Below are 15,432 nucleotides of genomic sequence, written 5' to 3'. Positions count from 1 at the left end.
CTATATAATTTTGTATTGATCTTTGCAGCTTGGGAACTGTTTGGGGTTTTGTGGGTTTGTGGGGTTTTGTTGGTTTTTTCCTTTGCACTGAACTGAGAACAGTTCATTTCTACCGGCATATTACTAAACCTGGGGAAAAGAGGTTTCAGTTTTAAACAAAGCACAATTTTGTTTCAACATGCAAATCTCACAATCCTTCACGCTCATGCAAAAGAGAAACACTCTCTGTTGCCTTAGATAAGAGAGGGAACTGAAATTTAGTAACGCACAAAAGTACACTCTTTTCAAATACTGTAGCTCATCAACAAATATGTATGTGCACTACAACTTAATGGGTTTATTTAATACCTCCTGGTCTCATTAATGCATCTGAGACCAAGATTCCCTACTGTACATAACATTAGTGCTTCCAATAAAAATCCACTACAGAAACAAAGAAATTATTGTTTCATGATTACTTCATAAATGCTATGACTGTGGCACAGGTAGTTGGGGTCAGCTACACCAAGCTGGCATCAGAGGCTGTGTAAACCCCTCCTGTCCCAGCCTAGGGCATAACCCCAGAACCAGAGTGTGCTCGATACCACCAGTGGCACACGCTCATGAGGAGGGGCAGGGACTCAGATTCATTCTTGCAGCTGCTCTCACTGGGATTTTGACTCAGATACCTTAGTATGGAAGATTTTCTTCAGACAATACTCTGCCTTCTGACCTTACCTTGAACATAGCATTTTGTACTAAACTGCTTTCACTAAGATACACACCTTCTTTTCAAAACAGAAGAGCCTCATCTTCTTCCCCCAGTTTTCATGTGTTTCTCTTTCTTTCTTACCCTTCTTCCTGCTGCCATGCAAAGCCACTTTGCCTTCCTCCTTCCCCTGCCTCACAAATAAGCAGACACAAGAAAAATGTTGTAAATTTTACTTTACCTGAACACTTGCAGAAGGTGATGCAGCCACTTCTGATACAAGCTTTTCTTTTTTGTCTGCATTACCCTGGTCATCACACGTGCAGTCCTGCTTGAAGTATTTCCTTGGTGGAGGCTTGGGCTTCGATGATTTAGGTTTTCTAACGAGGATCTCTGATGACTTCTTAGTGTTTTGCAAGGCTCGACCGCTTTCACTACAGGTCGGAGGGGAATTTCTCCCTGAATTATTGGCAGAGAATGAGTACAGCAGCCCAGGTTGCTGTGTGATTGGTACATCTACACTGTGTACTCTCGCTTTCAAGTCCGTGAGCTGGTGCACAGCAGCAGTGGCACACGAGGCCCGGGGGTTGTAGCTGCTGTCGCTGCTGGAGCGGGTCATGAGCCGCTCTGCCCTGCGGCTGCAGTAACCCGCGCTTCTGTCCATGTGCTTCTCACAGGGGTGCCTCCCGTGCCAGCTTGTGTCCAGCCTCTTAACACCTGGGTCAGGAACATGTTCAAAATGTCTGTTCAGTACATGCAAAGTGCTCGCTTCTAGGAGTCAGCTGATGAAATCTGCAGCTAAATATCATCCACAGTGGATGTGAAGGTATGATTTATGCATTGAAGGCTTGTAGGCTCAAAAGTCAACAGCCAAGCTCCTGAACACCCAAATAACCTTTTCCCTATATATATGTAAGCACTATAGTTTTACTGATGATGACTGTTACCTATTAGTCCTTTAGAAGACACTCAAAGGAGCATCATTCAATGCATTTCTGTCATACCTGAGCTGGGCTAAAAGCTCCAGCCATGACTGCATATGCCTTTCCTCACAAATAAGGGATTAACAAAGTTTACCCCTAGGACATCACCTTCATTGTGCAGTTCTTGTTGTCATAGTCTTATCATTGCTTGAAAAGCTCTAAGCAGAGCTTGTGAATTGGAGAGGATGAGCAACTGTGAGAGGAAATTCGCACAACAATTTTTGTTGGTAATCAGACAGACTTGGTCTGCTCTCATCACTCTGGTAATGTTGGAGATATGTTAGGAGGGTTGTCCTGTGAGGTTTCCTTCTCTTTCTTTCTGCTCTGGGTTACTTGTCTGTTTTCAAGGATTCTAATACACCATGTACTCATCCTTGACATCTTTTAAGACAAAATCACCATGTCTCAGTGAATGCATTTATTCCCTTACCTTCAGTACTCCATTGGTGTCTCTCCTTTCCAAATCTGTTGCTTTCCACAGCTTGTGCAACAGCTTCTTTTAGCTGTTGCTCAGACACCTAAGAAATATCATGCCATTTTACTCTCATGAGGCGAGTTAATTGCACACCATTATAATTGTATATATCCCAGTATATATGAGGTATATATATGGACATGCTGCTTTTAGTGGCTGTTTAGGTAAAATGGGACTTTTCAAAGATAAACATTCTTTTGCAGATTTCACTAGAAGCAGAGTCTTAGATTTACCAGTATAAGGTAACTCAATATAGCATAGTTTATGTAACAGTTTAAACTTGATAATAATTTATACAGTATTTGGTGTTAGGAAGCATTTTGTAGAAAAACCTTGCAAGCATAAAACATTTTACTTCAATATTAATTTAATTATAAATATTGGCAGGGCAAGACCTAAATTTTAATTACTGAAAGACAAGTGTATAAACATTTATTTATTTTCAGGGAGGTATGTTCCCTCTTTCAAATTATTTACTTATTATTGTCAGTTCTTTCTTACATAAGAACTATATTTTCAGTTATTCCTTAAATGTTATTTCTGTAATTTCCTTATTCACTGCATAGAACCTCATCTAAGACTGTCACCAGCAATCTTCAAATCTTAAATGATTCTACTTAGGAGTGCATATCTCAGATTTTTTTGTGTGCAGTGATGATCATAAAGAGATCAGCATTTTTGTAGTCAACATTTTTCCACCTGTATTAGATTAGCACTTACTCCCTCTTAGTTCTCAATACATGCTATATCAAAAGTCAGAAAGAAAATGGACTGTGCTACCTGTGGTTCAGGGTGTCTGCTAATAATGATTTGTACTGCACCAGGATCACAGTGGCTTAGCACAGCATAAACTTCATTAAGGGTTGTATTTTGTACTGAAGTTTCGTTAATTTCAAGAATTTCATCTCCACACCTAGAGAGATATTTTGAAAAAGAGAAAGGATGTAAACAAAAGAGATTTTCTCCTGACCTTGTCTCACCCATTTGAAAATATACAAAAAGCAAATTCATAAGGTTGACCTCTAATTTGCTTACAGATTTAATCTTTCTTTCTGTCCTGTTACAGAAATGGGAATGAGTTGGATGTCAAGGGGCTTTGATCTGACATATTGCATGCAAAATGAGCTTTCTGCATGTGCAGCTGTGCACACTTGGTGTTCTTTCTGCTGCCTGCAGCTCAGCTGCTGCTTCCACCTACACCTTCCTTCCTTCCTTTCCAGTTAACACTTCACTTTTCATGTCTTTATATTATGTTAGTGCAATTTAAGGTCAAAAAGGATGTTTCTGCTACATATGTGAGTAACTTGTTAAAAGAAAAATCCTAATGACAAGCTATCAAAATCTGCTAAACTGGATCTTTCTAGAAAAAATCCAAATTTGGCTCACATGGAAACTAAGATTACCTTATTCTGCTCTAGTTCTCACACACATTAAGAGCCTGACTGAAGTCACTGATTTGTAGAATAGCACATGTGCTTTAAACCTCAAATTCCCAGAAATCAATACTTCTTCCTGCCCAAATAAGTCAAAAATAAACCCATAAAACAGATCAGTGAGAAACTTGTGCAGAAGACAGCCAGCTTTTCTCTTCCTACCTGAGTCTCCCATCCATATGTGCCACTGAGCCTGGCGAGAGGGTGTGAATAAAGATCCCTGAAATACACTGGAAGTAAGGGATGCTGCATAACCCAATTCCAAGGCCAACACCTGGCTCTGAAAGAATCAATAATCATTTTAAAAAGACATAAGAAACAGTCAAAGCAACCATTGAAGAACCTTTTTAAAAATTAATTTAATTTTTTTTTCTGCACAAAGCAGAACCAAAGTCTTATGTTCATAAATGTTGCACATTCAGTATTTGTTGCTGCTTCCACTGCATTTTTCTATACCTTTCTGTTGTTTTATTGTGGGGCTGTCATGGGGGCTTTTGTCCCCCTCATGATTAAAGTGTAACAGACAGAATGGAATGCAGGTTTATTTTGCAAAATATCTGTCATTACAGAAGAATTCAAATGACCTTACAAGGAGACAGAATAAGAAAACAAGGAGCTAAAATGAAGGATATATGGCTACTGTTAGCTATATAATTTCAGTCCTCCCTCTGTTTTATATAATACAACTTCAGACTTCTGTGAGTTTACCCTCATTGCTCTGGACAGTCACTGATGTCAGATCCCATACTATGTGTTTGGGAAGTCACTGGTACCTCATAGAGGCTTTGCTTTGTTTGCTGCTCGGATGTTCCTATATTTAAAAGTGTATTTAATTGTGCCAGTGATTGTTTATAAATAGAAGATGATGACAGTTGGAGAGGAGGTGAAAGAACTACAAGAAGCTATAGATACTTATTTTATTTGGTTTTAAGCCTTTTCAAGAGTGAAATTAACTGCTTGCATAATTATGGGTAAGAGTTGCACAGTCTGCTTAATAAGACACATTTGTTGACAAGAGCCTTTTTCACATGAAGGATATGAATGTGACTCTAATGCTTGAGAGAAAAAAACTCAATGATTGGCTCTTGAGGACAGATGGTGTTCAAAATCCTGCTGTTGATAGATACTTGTTAGCACTGACAGGCATCAAGATCTAATTTAGTGTATTGAAAAAACTTAGTTCAGAAAAATAATCAGGTTAGTGAGGAAAGACATTCAGAGAGCAAATGAGCAGTGGTTTTTCAGTCATTGCTTTGTTGGCAGTGTTCAGTTAATGTCAACACTCACCTTTGTTTAGGGTAACTTCCATTATGACCCTGTCATTGGGCTTTGTAGGATTTAATGAGAATGCTGCATTTTCTGAGCTGAAAGAGCTGTTTTCCTTGGTTATGCATGTGCTGGAGCTCAGTGACTGACACAAGAGGGGTGACTGACAGCTGGAAGCAGAATGAGGTGTGCTGAAGCTTGTTCTGACTGTAAGTGTCAGAAGACCCTTTTTAGCCTGCTAGAAGGAACAGACAGTGAGTGAATGGGTTGAGCTTACATGCACATTGTGTCTAAAAACAGGTTGTTCTGGAAGGAGAGTACATAACCTTGAACTTCTGTAAAGCATCATAATGTGTTAATCCATGCATGGATTCTCCATTCAATTCCAGGATTTCATCACCTGTTTTGATAGAGAAAAAATTATATTACTTATTGTTGTGCAATAAGTTACATGATAACATACATGCACTCAAAAGGACTCTTGCAAATGCAAAAATGGATGCAGGTGTTGTAAAAGACATGGTTCATTTCAGCTTCAATCAGTCTTTCAGTGCCATTTTTTGGGAAGTGGGAAAAGGGAGAGAAGATGTATTTCCCACCTTCTTGTAGCCTTCCATCAGCAGCAGCAGCTCCACCAGGAAAGATGGTTTTTACGTAGATCCCTATTGGTCCATAAATGCTGTCTTTACCACCAACGATACTGAAGCCCAAACCCTAATTTATGGAAGAAAAAGTGTGTGAGAACACATGATCAGTTCTCATAATAATTTTCATTCATTTGCAGTTTCTTTTGCATTACTTACATGGGCAGTATTGTCAGTGGAGTAGTATAATGCATAAAAAAAAATAGTCAAACACATTCCTGTAGTAAGAGTAAATGGGAGTTTCAGCAGAATCCACTCATGTTTTGGTTTTTGTTTGTTCCAATCAATTAATTCACTATTATATGCACATAGGAAGGTGTCTAAATTATTTTTTTAATTTTTGCTTGGATATGAATTGGCAGCCCAAAAGTGGCAATATTAATACCTGCAGTCACTTCTCTGGACTTTGCAGATCACATTTGTGAGATGAAGGAAAACTCACAGTAAATCAACAGAGCCAGTCTTACCTTCCCTTGTCCTTTCATCAATACAATGTTTGAGATTACTGAAGCCTGTGAGCCACAGGATGTGTGCACTAGTTGTGCTGTACTTAGGGATCTAGATGGCCTTGAAATTGCCTGTGAACATTAAAAAAAAAACAACAAAACCCACCATTTTCTTTTATGCATAAGCAGAATTTTTTGAACATACATTGCAGCAACATGTTTATTTCAAATTTTCTTCCTTATAACTGATAGTATTAAAAATTCCTTTTTTAAAAAAAAAATTCTAATTTTCATAAGCCATTTGTTATTTAGAAAATCATTGCTCACTGAATTTGTTCTGTAGAGACTAAACTGGAGAAAAATTAAGATGTTTTTCATTGAAGTGGTGCAATGGTGTAAAAAGATATTTTGTGCTCTGGCTTGAGTCCCCATGCCAAAACCCCATTTGTGGTCATTAGGGGATATAAACAAGTATTATCATTTTTGCCTTCAAGAACTGAACTAGAATCAAGACATTCAAAATCTTTCCTTCATCTCGTGACTAAAAACTTTATCTTGGCAAATACCAAACCTGTTTTCAGCATTTCCCCCAAAATATGAATTTGTGCTGTATTTCCTAAATTCAGCCTCTGAGATTTGCCCCATTTTAATGAACTTTTAATGAAATATTCAGTGAAATGTTTAATGAAAACCTCCTATTTCAACATGCAATTGGGTATTACAAGATAATTTAAGCACTGACAGAAGTCATTACCCACAGCTAACTGTGCATGAAGTTCAGCAGGGTCAGAGTTAATTGCAATCATTACACATCTGAAAGAGTTCAACACTTTTTTTTTTTTTTTTTAATGCAGCAAAGTGAAACAGATGTTGAAGAATGTGGAAAATCAGAGAAAATTTTGGCTTCTGCATATGCTACAATTTCAATTTTGACATGAAAACCAGATTATCTATTCAACATGGGATTGGGAATGGGATTAAGGGGCAAACAGGTGTGCAACATCAAAAACATAAAATGCATTCCTCCAAAATGCATTCCTTTGTCAGACCAGGGTGACTGTTTATACCAGTATGGGTCTTCTGTATCTGAAATGGGAAATTTTCAAATTTCTTTTGCTTCTGTGTGAAGAGGTGTATTGTTTATTTCTGTCTGTGGTGGGTAGCAAGACCCAAAGCCAGGATGCTGCCAAAGAGCCTCGTCAAATGGGCAGCATGTGCCCTGCAGGAGCTTTGATGAGAAGGAAGCCTGGTGAATCCCTGAGGATCTGTCTGTGCACTCACGTGTGGTTTGGTTGGGGTTTGTGCTCTGGTTTGCAGCCTCCTTATTCGTGTTAAAGCCTTGGATCCTTCAGGGTGAGTGATGGGCCAGGAAAAGGCAGGGAGAAGCAGGGAGGGAGGTGGGAGCTGAGTGTGAGGAGCTTTGCCTTCATCTCCTCCTCCAGGTCTGACTTTGGAGACCTTTGGCCATAAACACCGCAACCTCTCTCAGCCTCTGATGGGCCACTTGGCATCCAGCTGGAGAGCACAGGAGCCAGTCTGCAGCCTCCTTTAGCAGGTGTTTCCATCTGTCTCGTTCAGTGGGGACCATGCTGTCAGTACCTGCTTGTGGCCGTGGCTGGGCCAGCGCCGGTGCCTGGGGAAGATCGGCGGCACTCGGGCTCAGAGTGGGTGGTGTAAACCAGCCTTGGGAATTCAGACACACCGTAAAACCCGCTGGGCAATGCGAGGGAGAAGCTGGAGAAATGGGGGGTTGCTGGCACGGAGCCTCTCCCGCTCTCCTACCCCTCAGAGAGGAGATGGGGGCGGAAAGCAGAGGAGGCAGAGTGAGCACAGCAGGGCCTGCAGGGCAGGTGGGTTCTGGCAGGAAAGCGCTGCCGTGGCCATGCAGAGGGCCCTGCTGGCCACAGCGCTGGGTGCTTCAGGTGACTCCTGCGGCACTTACCGGGGCTCTCCCTGCCGGGCAGTCCAGCTGCTGGGACAGTGACTTTCGGCTGGCCTGGAGGGTGTGGGGCTGTCGGTCCCTGAGGGGCTGTCGGTCCCTGAGGGGCTGTCGGTCCCTGAGGGGCTGTCGGTCCCTGAGGGGCGCTGCGGCCTCCCCATCCCCGGCCCAGAACGGGCTCACACCTGCCAGCGGTGGAGACAGAGCGTGTTACTTCACAAGGGTTACTACACACATATGCACAGGCATTTTAGGTAAATGTTACTTAGAAATGTTTTTTCCCCTTTGTAGGTCTCTTTTTTCCCCTTTGTAGGTCTCTTTGTGAAGGGATTGATGTTTCCAATTGTCAGGTTAGGGATAGCCATTAATGTTAAATATAGTAAAAAAGCAAGCATTCCCTACCAAAAAAGTAGAATACACCATTAAAAAAGCCCCAAACCATAAAATGCAAACCTTATGCACCAAACCTGGCTGCAGGATGTTGTGAATACAGAAGCTGATGATTTTATGCATCAGCAAATCTTAGCTAAGGATCCCAGAATAAATTTGGACAACATTTCTTTTAGCACCACAGTACCATCACAAAATGGGGGCCTGTGATCTGCATTCCCTGAGCATTAAAACAGATTATTGCTCTGTGACTTACTGGTGGAGTTACTGCGAGTCCGCTGACATGCAGCCTTACTGTGCAGAAAGCCATTCTGTATTTCCAAAGGCCTTTCCTTTTGTGTTAGTGTTTCCTAAAACAAAACAAACAAAAACCCAACAAACAAAACCCATCGCTATGCAAGAAGTTTCCAAAATGATCTATTCTTAAAAAACAAACTTAATCTAATTTGGCTTGCACAGATTTCATCTGAATAAAAGAAAAAAACAAAAACATGGAGCAAAATTCATTATTTAAAATAAATAGGACAATAAAGGGGAATGAAGCTCAAGTTTGCTACAAAAATGATTATAGGAAAGGAATAAGATAAAAATAGATTCAGGTCCTTAGACAGAATGAACAGAAAATTGATTGGATACCCCCAGTTGGTCCAGACAGATTAATGGTTTGATGGATGGGTAAGATACAGCCATGCTTGTCTAATTTCTGGAGATAGCTCATACTTTTCAGCTACTCAAGCACCTTAGGGAGGTGTTAAATTCAAGAGGAAAATTCTTAAGCCCATCTATGCAATGGTGGATAGGTGTCTTCTGATTCAGAGGGATGTTTTTTAGTCAAAATACAATCTGAGCATTTAAAAACCTCTGAGTTCCAAGTTTTAGAGTTTTCAAAAAAATCAGTACCTTCCAGTTGTCATCTCCTGTTGCAGAGCTGTATGTTCTAATCTAACTGGAGCTAGCCAAGACAAACACTTAGTTTCAGAATCCTGATTTCTGGAGTTCTGTTAGGAGATAAGGAATGCTAATTTTCCTCTTGGACAGCAGGTGGGGGTATTGCCAAGTAACAAAATCCTACTTGGGCTTTCCAGTCCCATTCCTTTAGGGAACTCTTCAGAATAAGAAATACAGAGAAGATCCTTAAAGATGATTTTTGAAAATTATTTTGCAGTGTTATTCTTACCAAGCTAGCTATCTTGAAAAGTCTTTGCTATTAACCATAGAACCTAGATCCACAGAACTTTGTTACAGGACCTGCTTTCTGGCCTTCTGGGGTTCATGGATCTTACCTTAAATCCATTTCTGCCTTTCTTCAACTTCTAAATGGAAAATTAACGTTGGCAAGCTGTGTGTTTCTAAAAGAAGGGTTTGAACAGCCCTTGTGAGAGTTTCCCAGGGCCTCGGCCTCCCCATAGCCTCTGTTTATCTGGGAAAAAGCTATGCTGAAAGTCACCAGAGTCTGACCACAAGAGGTTTTGGGTTTTGTCAGGAAAGGCAAAACCATGTTCTTCAAACATCTGGTGAACAAATTCCCCTCCTCTCTAAAGTAAATATCCAATCACCCCACAGTTGCTCATGCTTACTTTGTGAGCCATCATGATGTTCACCAGCCGTGTTGTTGGGGGAATGAGAGACTCAGCCTCCTTTCTGGACATGTCTTTCAGTGATTGTACATTTAGTGTTAACAGCTCATCCCTTGGGCTCAGGCAACCGTCCCTTAAAGGAAAAAAACAACCATTTGTATATTATTTCACTCAGAATAATATGGCCCTGTTCCATGTGCTGCCTGTCTCTCTATCTGAGGAGCCAGCTGCAGTTCTCCCTTTGCCTTGACCTGCCATGAGGTGCCTGGATGTGTGACACACCTCATCCCCTGCTAGGATTTTTTCCCGTTGCTGCTCTCTGTGCTTAGTCCTGGTGATCACTGGCTCCTGGTGATCACACAGCTAACATTCAGGCAAGATATTCCTCTCTTCTCACCATCTTGCATTCAAAAATTGATTGAAGACTACATTTACTCCCTGTCAGGAACCTTGGCTTGCATTGCTTTCCAGTGGCCTTGCGGGACTGATGCCACTCACACTGCCCTTTAACAAGGTATCACTGTTGGAAAACCTGATGTTATGTACACTCTTTCATTCTTCCAGGTCTTATTTCTTGGTGTAATTGAGCAGCATTAGATCCCTGAGTGGTCGCAGTTTTATTTTTCTAGAATCTTGACCTATGTCTCCAACTGGAAGCGATGTAAGGAATGATTCCCAGACATCACTTCTTTTCTCTGGAGCTGAGCTGCAAGGCATAGCTTGTCACAGAAAGCTAGTTGTGCAAAGTCCATGCAAATGTCTCTGTAATAACTTGCTAACTCCACATGTACTGTACCTGTTTGCTGGGCCTTCAGCAGGAACTCGGCTGCCTGTTAACCCTTTCCAGAAAGATGCACATCTTGGACTCCTAGAGAGCTTGATTCCTGAGCTGCTGTTCCCTGGTGTTGAACACAACCTGCAGATGCAGCTGTCCTGATCCAGAAGATAAAAGGTTGCATGAGCGAAAATGTACTGAAGCTGTTGAAAGTCACTTACACTTATTCTGAGCCCTTTTAAGAAAGGTTTAGAACCAGGTTGCCTCCCAGGAGAACAGGAGCCTTTAACACTGTCCATTTGAGAAAAAACAATGGTAATATAGAGTCAGTGTTTTACAAAAGTTATTTTCCTTAGGACTTCAGTGGCTTCTGGCTACAAGAGGGAAGAATCATAATATAGTGTCCCTTTGCATGAGGGGAAGAAAACAGATAACAGACTTTTCATAGTAACTGAGTAAACTTTGCCTATGCTAACTATTGTAAGAAAAGACAGGGAGGAAAGTAAACACATGCCAGAAAATTAAATGCTCTGGAAAACAGAAGAGGTCTGAATGGAAAATAAGTAAAATAAGTGTATACAAAACACTAGAAGCTTCACCCCTGCTGCTGACTTGTTAAGTGGGGGCAGGGGACCAGAGAGGTCTGCAGCAGTGGAAAATTCTTTGTCCACTCCAGACTGGTTGAAGTTGCTGTAGTCTGCATTGCATCTGGAGGACTCATTGTAAGCATATCTTTAATGCAGTTTTGAATCATTAACACAGGGCCATTCAGAAGGAGAAGTAGTGCTTTGAGACATATATGGAAAGCAAAGAATGGAGCAACTAAGCTCATGAAGCACAACACATTTGACTAGGAAATACACTCTTGTGGCACAAATATACCTAAAAATTCTAAAGAGATGAGGAAAGCTGGAAGGTTAGCACAGAATTTCTTTTCCATTTGCTTAGTATTTCTCCTGATTCAAGTATTCACTCATTCTGCTCCCAACTGAACCCACCTCCTCTGCCCTCGCCAGCCTCTCCATACTCCACAAAGTGAAGAGGGCTCTCAGTGTATCCTGGATCCAGGCTTGTTCCCAAGAGATTTGTATGACTGAGGTATAGATTTCTGAAGGGGAGGCAAATTTCATATGTTAGGACAGGCCACAAAACATAACAGTGGTCAACTGTCTTTGTTGCTCCCAGGGCCCCTGGTCAAAGTGGCATAAACTATTTCCAGTAATCTGTAGTCCTCTGAGAGCACAAGGAAAGCTGTGTGTAGCCATTTTCACCATCAGTATGGCTTCATTTCTGCCCTAGGCAGAGCTCATCCAGCCCTGAGGATGAGAATCATTGTGCTCCTTTACCACAAATCAATTGGGATCACATCATACCTGACTGACAGCAAACACAAAACGCAAATTTACAGCAATGTCAATAAAGGTCATTATCTTTCAGGCTGACTGCCAAAGGCTGGCTCCCATTCTGAAACCTGCCAGAGTAAATCTAAGGCTGTGAATGAATGAAATATTTAACTTGGGGCCCTGGGCTCACTGCAGGCTGTATTCAGTAGGTAATGGATAAGGGCTATACTTGTATTGACTGACTCGTTAACTCTGTGGGTTTGCTTACGTTCCAGATTGTCTGACTTTAAAGAGGAGTGTCTGAATTTTACGAAGCCTTTTTTGTTCGTGAAGAATTCTTCTGGTGAGTAATATGTTGGTAAGGATATAAGCATGGACAGGATTCTATCTTAAACCAATTGGCTTGAACTCTAATATTAGTTTTGGAGCTTTTATATGTACTTTTCACCCAAGATAAATATCTTGGGAAATACTTACTTGAAATCAGGATTACATTATAGGGTTTTTTTTTTGGTTTTTTTTTTTTTGGTCTTATGGCAGTTCTTTGAAGTCTTCGGCATGGTAACAAAATAAAGCTTAACATTCTGATGCCTTAAAATTTGAGATCTTGGGTAGCAAAAAACCTGAGTTCCCTTTTCTGTTTGTTTGCACTGTCCTTTATTTCAGGTATGATTATGACATTACAGGTCAGATTCTGCATACATGGAGCATCCATTAAAACTCACAAGGTTTTCTGTAAGGTAGTGTGCTTGTTGTAAAACATGAGAAATGTAACATAGATATTAAAGGTAGGAAATTGTGTCTGCCATTTGGCTGAGTATTTCTGAGATGTCAGCTGCTTTTAGACTGGGGCTGTTGTAAAAGAACAATGCTATTAAAAACTCAGTGTTTAAAAAAGTAATTTCCTTTATTTTTCCTGTAGTCAGAATTCAAGTTTGGACTTGCCAACTTCTCTTCTTAGGAGTCCCTACTCTTGTGAAATGCTCCCTTGAAAGATACACGTATCTTCTCACAGACACTTGTCAGACACATACGCACAACTTTGCACAGCTGTTCTCCACACTTCATTTTCTTATTGATTTTCATTGGCCTTTTCAGACTGTCCCCAACTCGTCTCTGTTAAAAGCTGAGTCACACATTTCCTATAGCCTGTGTTTATAAATATTTTCATAATTAATTGTCTAAAAGTGATGTGCCTCTGCCCAGTGTCACAGGACATCACAGAGAGCAGTGGGTTTGGCTCTGAGCTTTTTCATTGCAGCACATGTAACTCCTTTGGGGATAGGATAGTATTTTGTACAATGGGACACATTCCAGGCTGGAAATTCTGGGTTTATTGGGACATCCATGTGAAATGTCATCAAATCAAAATTGATATGAAGCTGCATGCACTTAGTCACTAGGAAAGTAGAGGTTAAATCCCTTGTACACTGCAGAAAAATCTTGGGAACAATTTTTGTTTAGATATGTAGTCATCTTACCCGGTTGGGACACATTTCAAATTATCTCTGTGTCTCAATCATTGCTGAAATTCATTTAGATGAATTACTTAAAAAAATAAAGTTTTTGTTGGTCTATGGACATGTGGCAAATATCTGTATGTTGTCAACATTTGTATTTTTTGGGTCCTGGATATAGATCATTATATTCATATCCAAGTTTCTGCAACATGACAGAAAATTAATAAAAGCTGTTCTTCAGAAAAATAAATGTCTTACCAATTCTTGTGCCCACAGTCAATTTGCTTTGGCTTTAGTTCTTTAATTTTCTTTCCCTCTCTGATTTTTTTATGCATATAAATAATGCTGATGGTTCCAAGAGTAAAGACAATACTTATTTTTGCATCCTTCTCCTTTTTAAAGTGTCCTGTTTGTTTTGAAAGGTGATTTATAGGTCTAAATACAGTGAGTAGTGAAAATTTGCTAAAAGAAGGTTGCCAGGTTTGATGTGGGGGCAGGTGGATCCTCGGTCAACCTTGTCTCTTCATTATTAGAACATATATTTAAGCATATATTTGCTGCGAGTGAATAAACTCTCTGCTTTTTCTCACAGTGCTTCAAGACTCCGGGGAAACTCTTATCTGCATTGTAAGTTCCACTCAAAGCAAAATTTTTATTTAAACTGAATCTGCTTGGCTGAAAGATAAAAAATTAGAGTTTAAGAGCCTTCTTGAATTTTCCACAGGTGAGAATAGATTAACTTTTCTTGTGTTTAGTTCTGGAAAAGTAATTTGTACATCCAGGCCAACTCTCTCTTCCTGTTCCTGTTTTTTTGTCGTACAAAATGCAAAGCTTCTGAGGATGTTTTTTATCTGCCATTTAAAAGATTCTTTTTTCCTTCATGCTTTCATTAGACATTTCTAGCCTAGAGTCCCATCTCAAAACATCTAATTCCAGATGTTATTTAGAAATAAGGGTAACCATGGCATCTGTGGAAAACTGAAAAACTTTTGTGCACTCTTAAAGTAAGACACAGTAGTTAGATTGTCTGAATTGAAATGTTATACAAGGCTAGTTCAAGTAAGGTCTTGGACTCACTTAGCCAGTGCATGACAATGAGCTAATTGACTGCTGGTTTAAAAAAAAAAAAGGAAAAAAATAAAAGGAAAAGAAATACATCTAACACCAGTATAATAATGTATTAAAATATTTAGCTTTTCTGGTCTTATGACTGTGAAATGGCTGGGATTTCCAAGACAATACAGTCTTTGGGGATTTTCTTCAAGGAGCAATTTTTTTCTGCATCAGTTCTAACAGAGAAAGGGCCAGAATCTCTCTGGCATAAACTCACTCCACTGGCTCTGATGTACCTTACCCTTGGTCTTTTAAAAATATAAGCCTTGGTCTTCTAAAAATATTTATAGTAGATGTAATTAATTTTCCCAGCAGCATATTCCCTTTGAAACCAGTAAAATGGCAGAAGCTGGAAAGCAAGGATGATTCAAGGAGCAGGGCATGAGACCAAACTTTGCCCTAGATTGACAATTCAGCACATCAGATGTTACAGAAGGACCTTTCCACCCATCCTCTGCCCTTAGGTCTGTTTTTCTGGGAGCCTTTGCTGGCCTGCATTTTGCAGCACACACTGTATTAATGGAACAGACGCTTTCCCAGCTTGCTCTGAGGATGACCTGGGTGATGTGCAGCAAAAGCAAGAAGGCTGGGAAGACAGAAAGAGAGAAGTATGAAAACTGAGGAGAACACATAACTATCTAAATAAATGCAGTCTCCTCTCTTGGCTTTGGTTTTCCATCCTGCCTGTGGGCTTGTGTTTGAGACATTACAGTCTGTTGCCATAGCACTTGTCCTGGTACCAAAGGGCCAGCTAACTGGTGTTTGCATCAAGGCAAGTTAATAAAAATATATTCTGCTGATGACCAAAGGAGAAAAATTTCCTTTTTCCAATTCCCTCCTTCAAGCAGAGGGTCAGGGTTCAAAGGAAGAAAGGGTGCAGAAGCTTCTAGAACCAAGCAG

The 15,432-nt window shown here is 40.3% G+C and overlaps 1 protein-coding gene across 3 annotated transcripts in view; it reads right to left on the bottom strand.

Annotated features, from left to right (window-relative positions):
• The window catches only part of IL16 (interleukin 16), a 29,575-nt gene that overhangs the window by 6,619 nt on the left and 7,524 nt on the right, over nt 1-15,432 (bottom strand). For 2 of the 3 annotated variants that reach the window (XM_088063103.1, XM_088063104.1), the window contains exons 3-14: nt 10,638-10,774; nt 9,842-9,974; nt 8,521-8,614; nt 7,878-8,059; nt 5,957-6,067; nt 5,445-5,559; nt 5,172-5,245; nt 4,867-5,080; nt 3,742-3,859; nt 2,927-3,059; nt 2,102-2,189; nt 930-1,405 (exon numbers count right to left, since the gene is read on the bottom strand). In XM_088063103.1, the coding sequence (XP_087919229.1) occupies nt 930-1,405; nt 2,102-2,189; nt 2,927-3,059; nt 3,742-3,859; nt 4,867-5,080; nt 5,172-5,245; nt 5,445-5,559; nt 5,957-6,067; nt 7,878-8,059; nt 8,521-8,614; nt 9,842-9,974; nt 10,638-10,774 (1,875 nt within the window). Of the gene's footprint in view, nt 1-929; nt 1,406-2,101; nt 2,190-2,926; nt 3,060-3,741; nt 3,860-4,866; nt 5,081-5,171; nt 5,246-5,444; nt 5,560-5,956; nt 6,068-7,877; nt 8,060-8,520; nt 8,615-9,841; nt 9,975-10,637; nt 10,775-11,614; nt 11,680-15,432 lie in introns of those variants that run through there. The other variant, XM_088063105.1, reaches the window with a different exon arrangement.

Source organism: Pseudopodoces humilis, chromosome 16, assembly GCF_049639895.1.
Source record: "Pseudopodoces humilis isolate 2021_Gansu_Grassland_sample_001 chromosome 16, ASM4963989v1, whole genome shotgun sequence".
Lineage (NCBI taxonomy): Eukaryota > Metazoa > Chordata > Aves > Passeriformes > Paridae > Pseudopodoces > Pseudopodoces humilis.
Note: the sequence above shows the minus strand (reverse complement) of the source record. Positions and strands in the feature narration are given on the sequence as shown.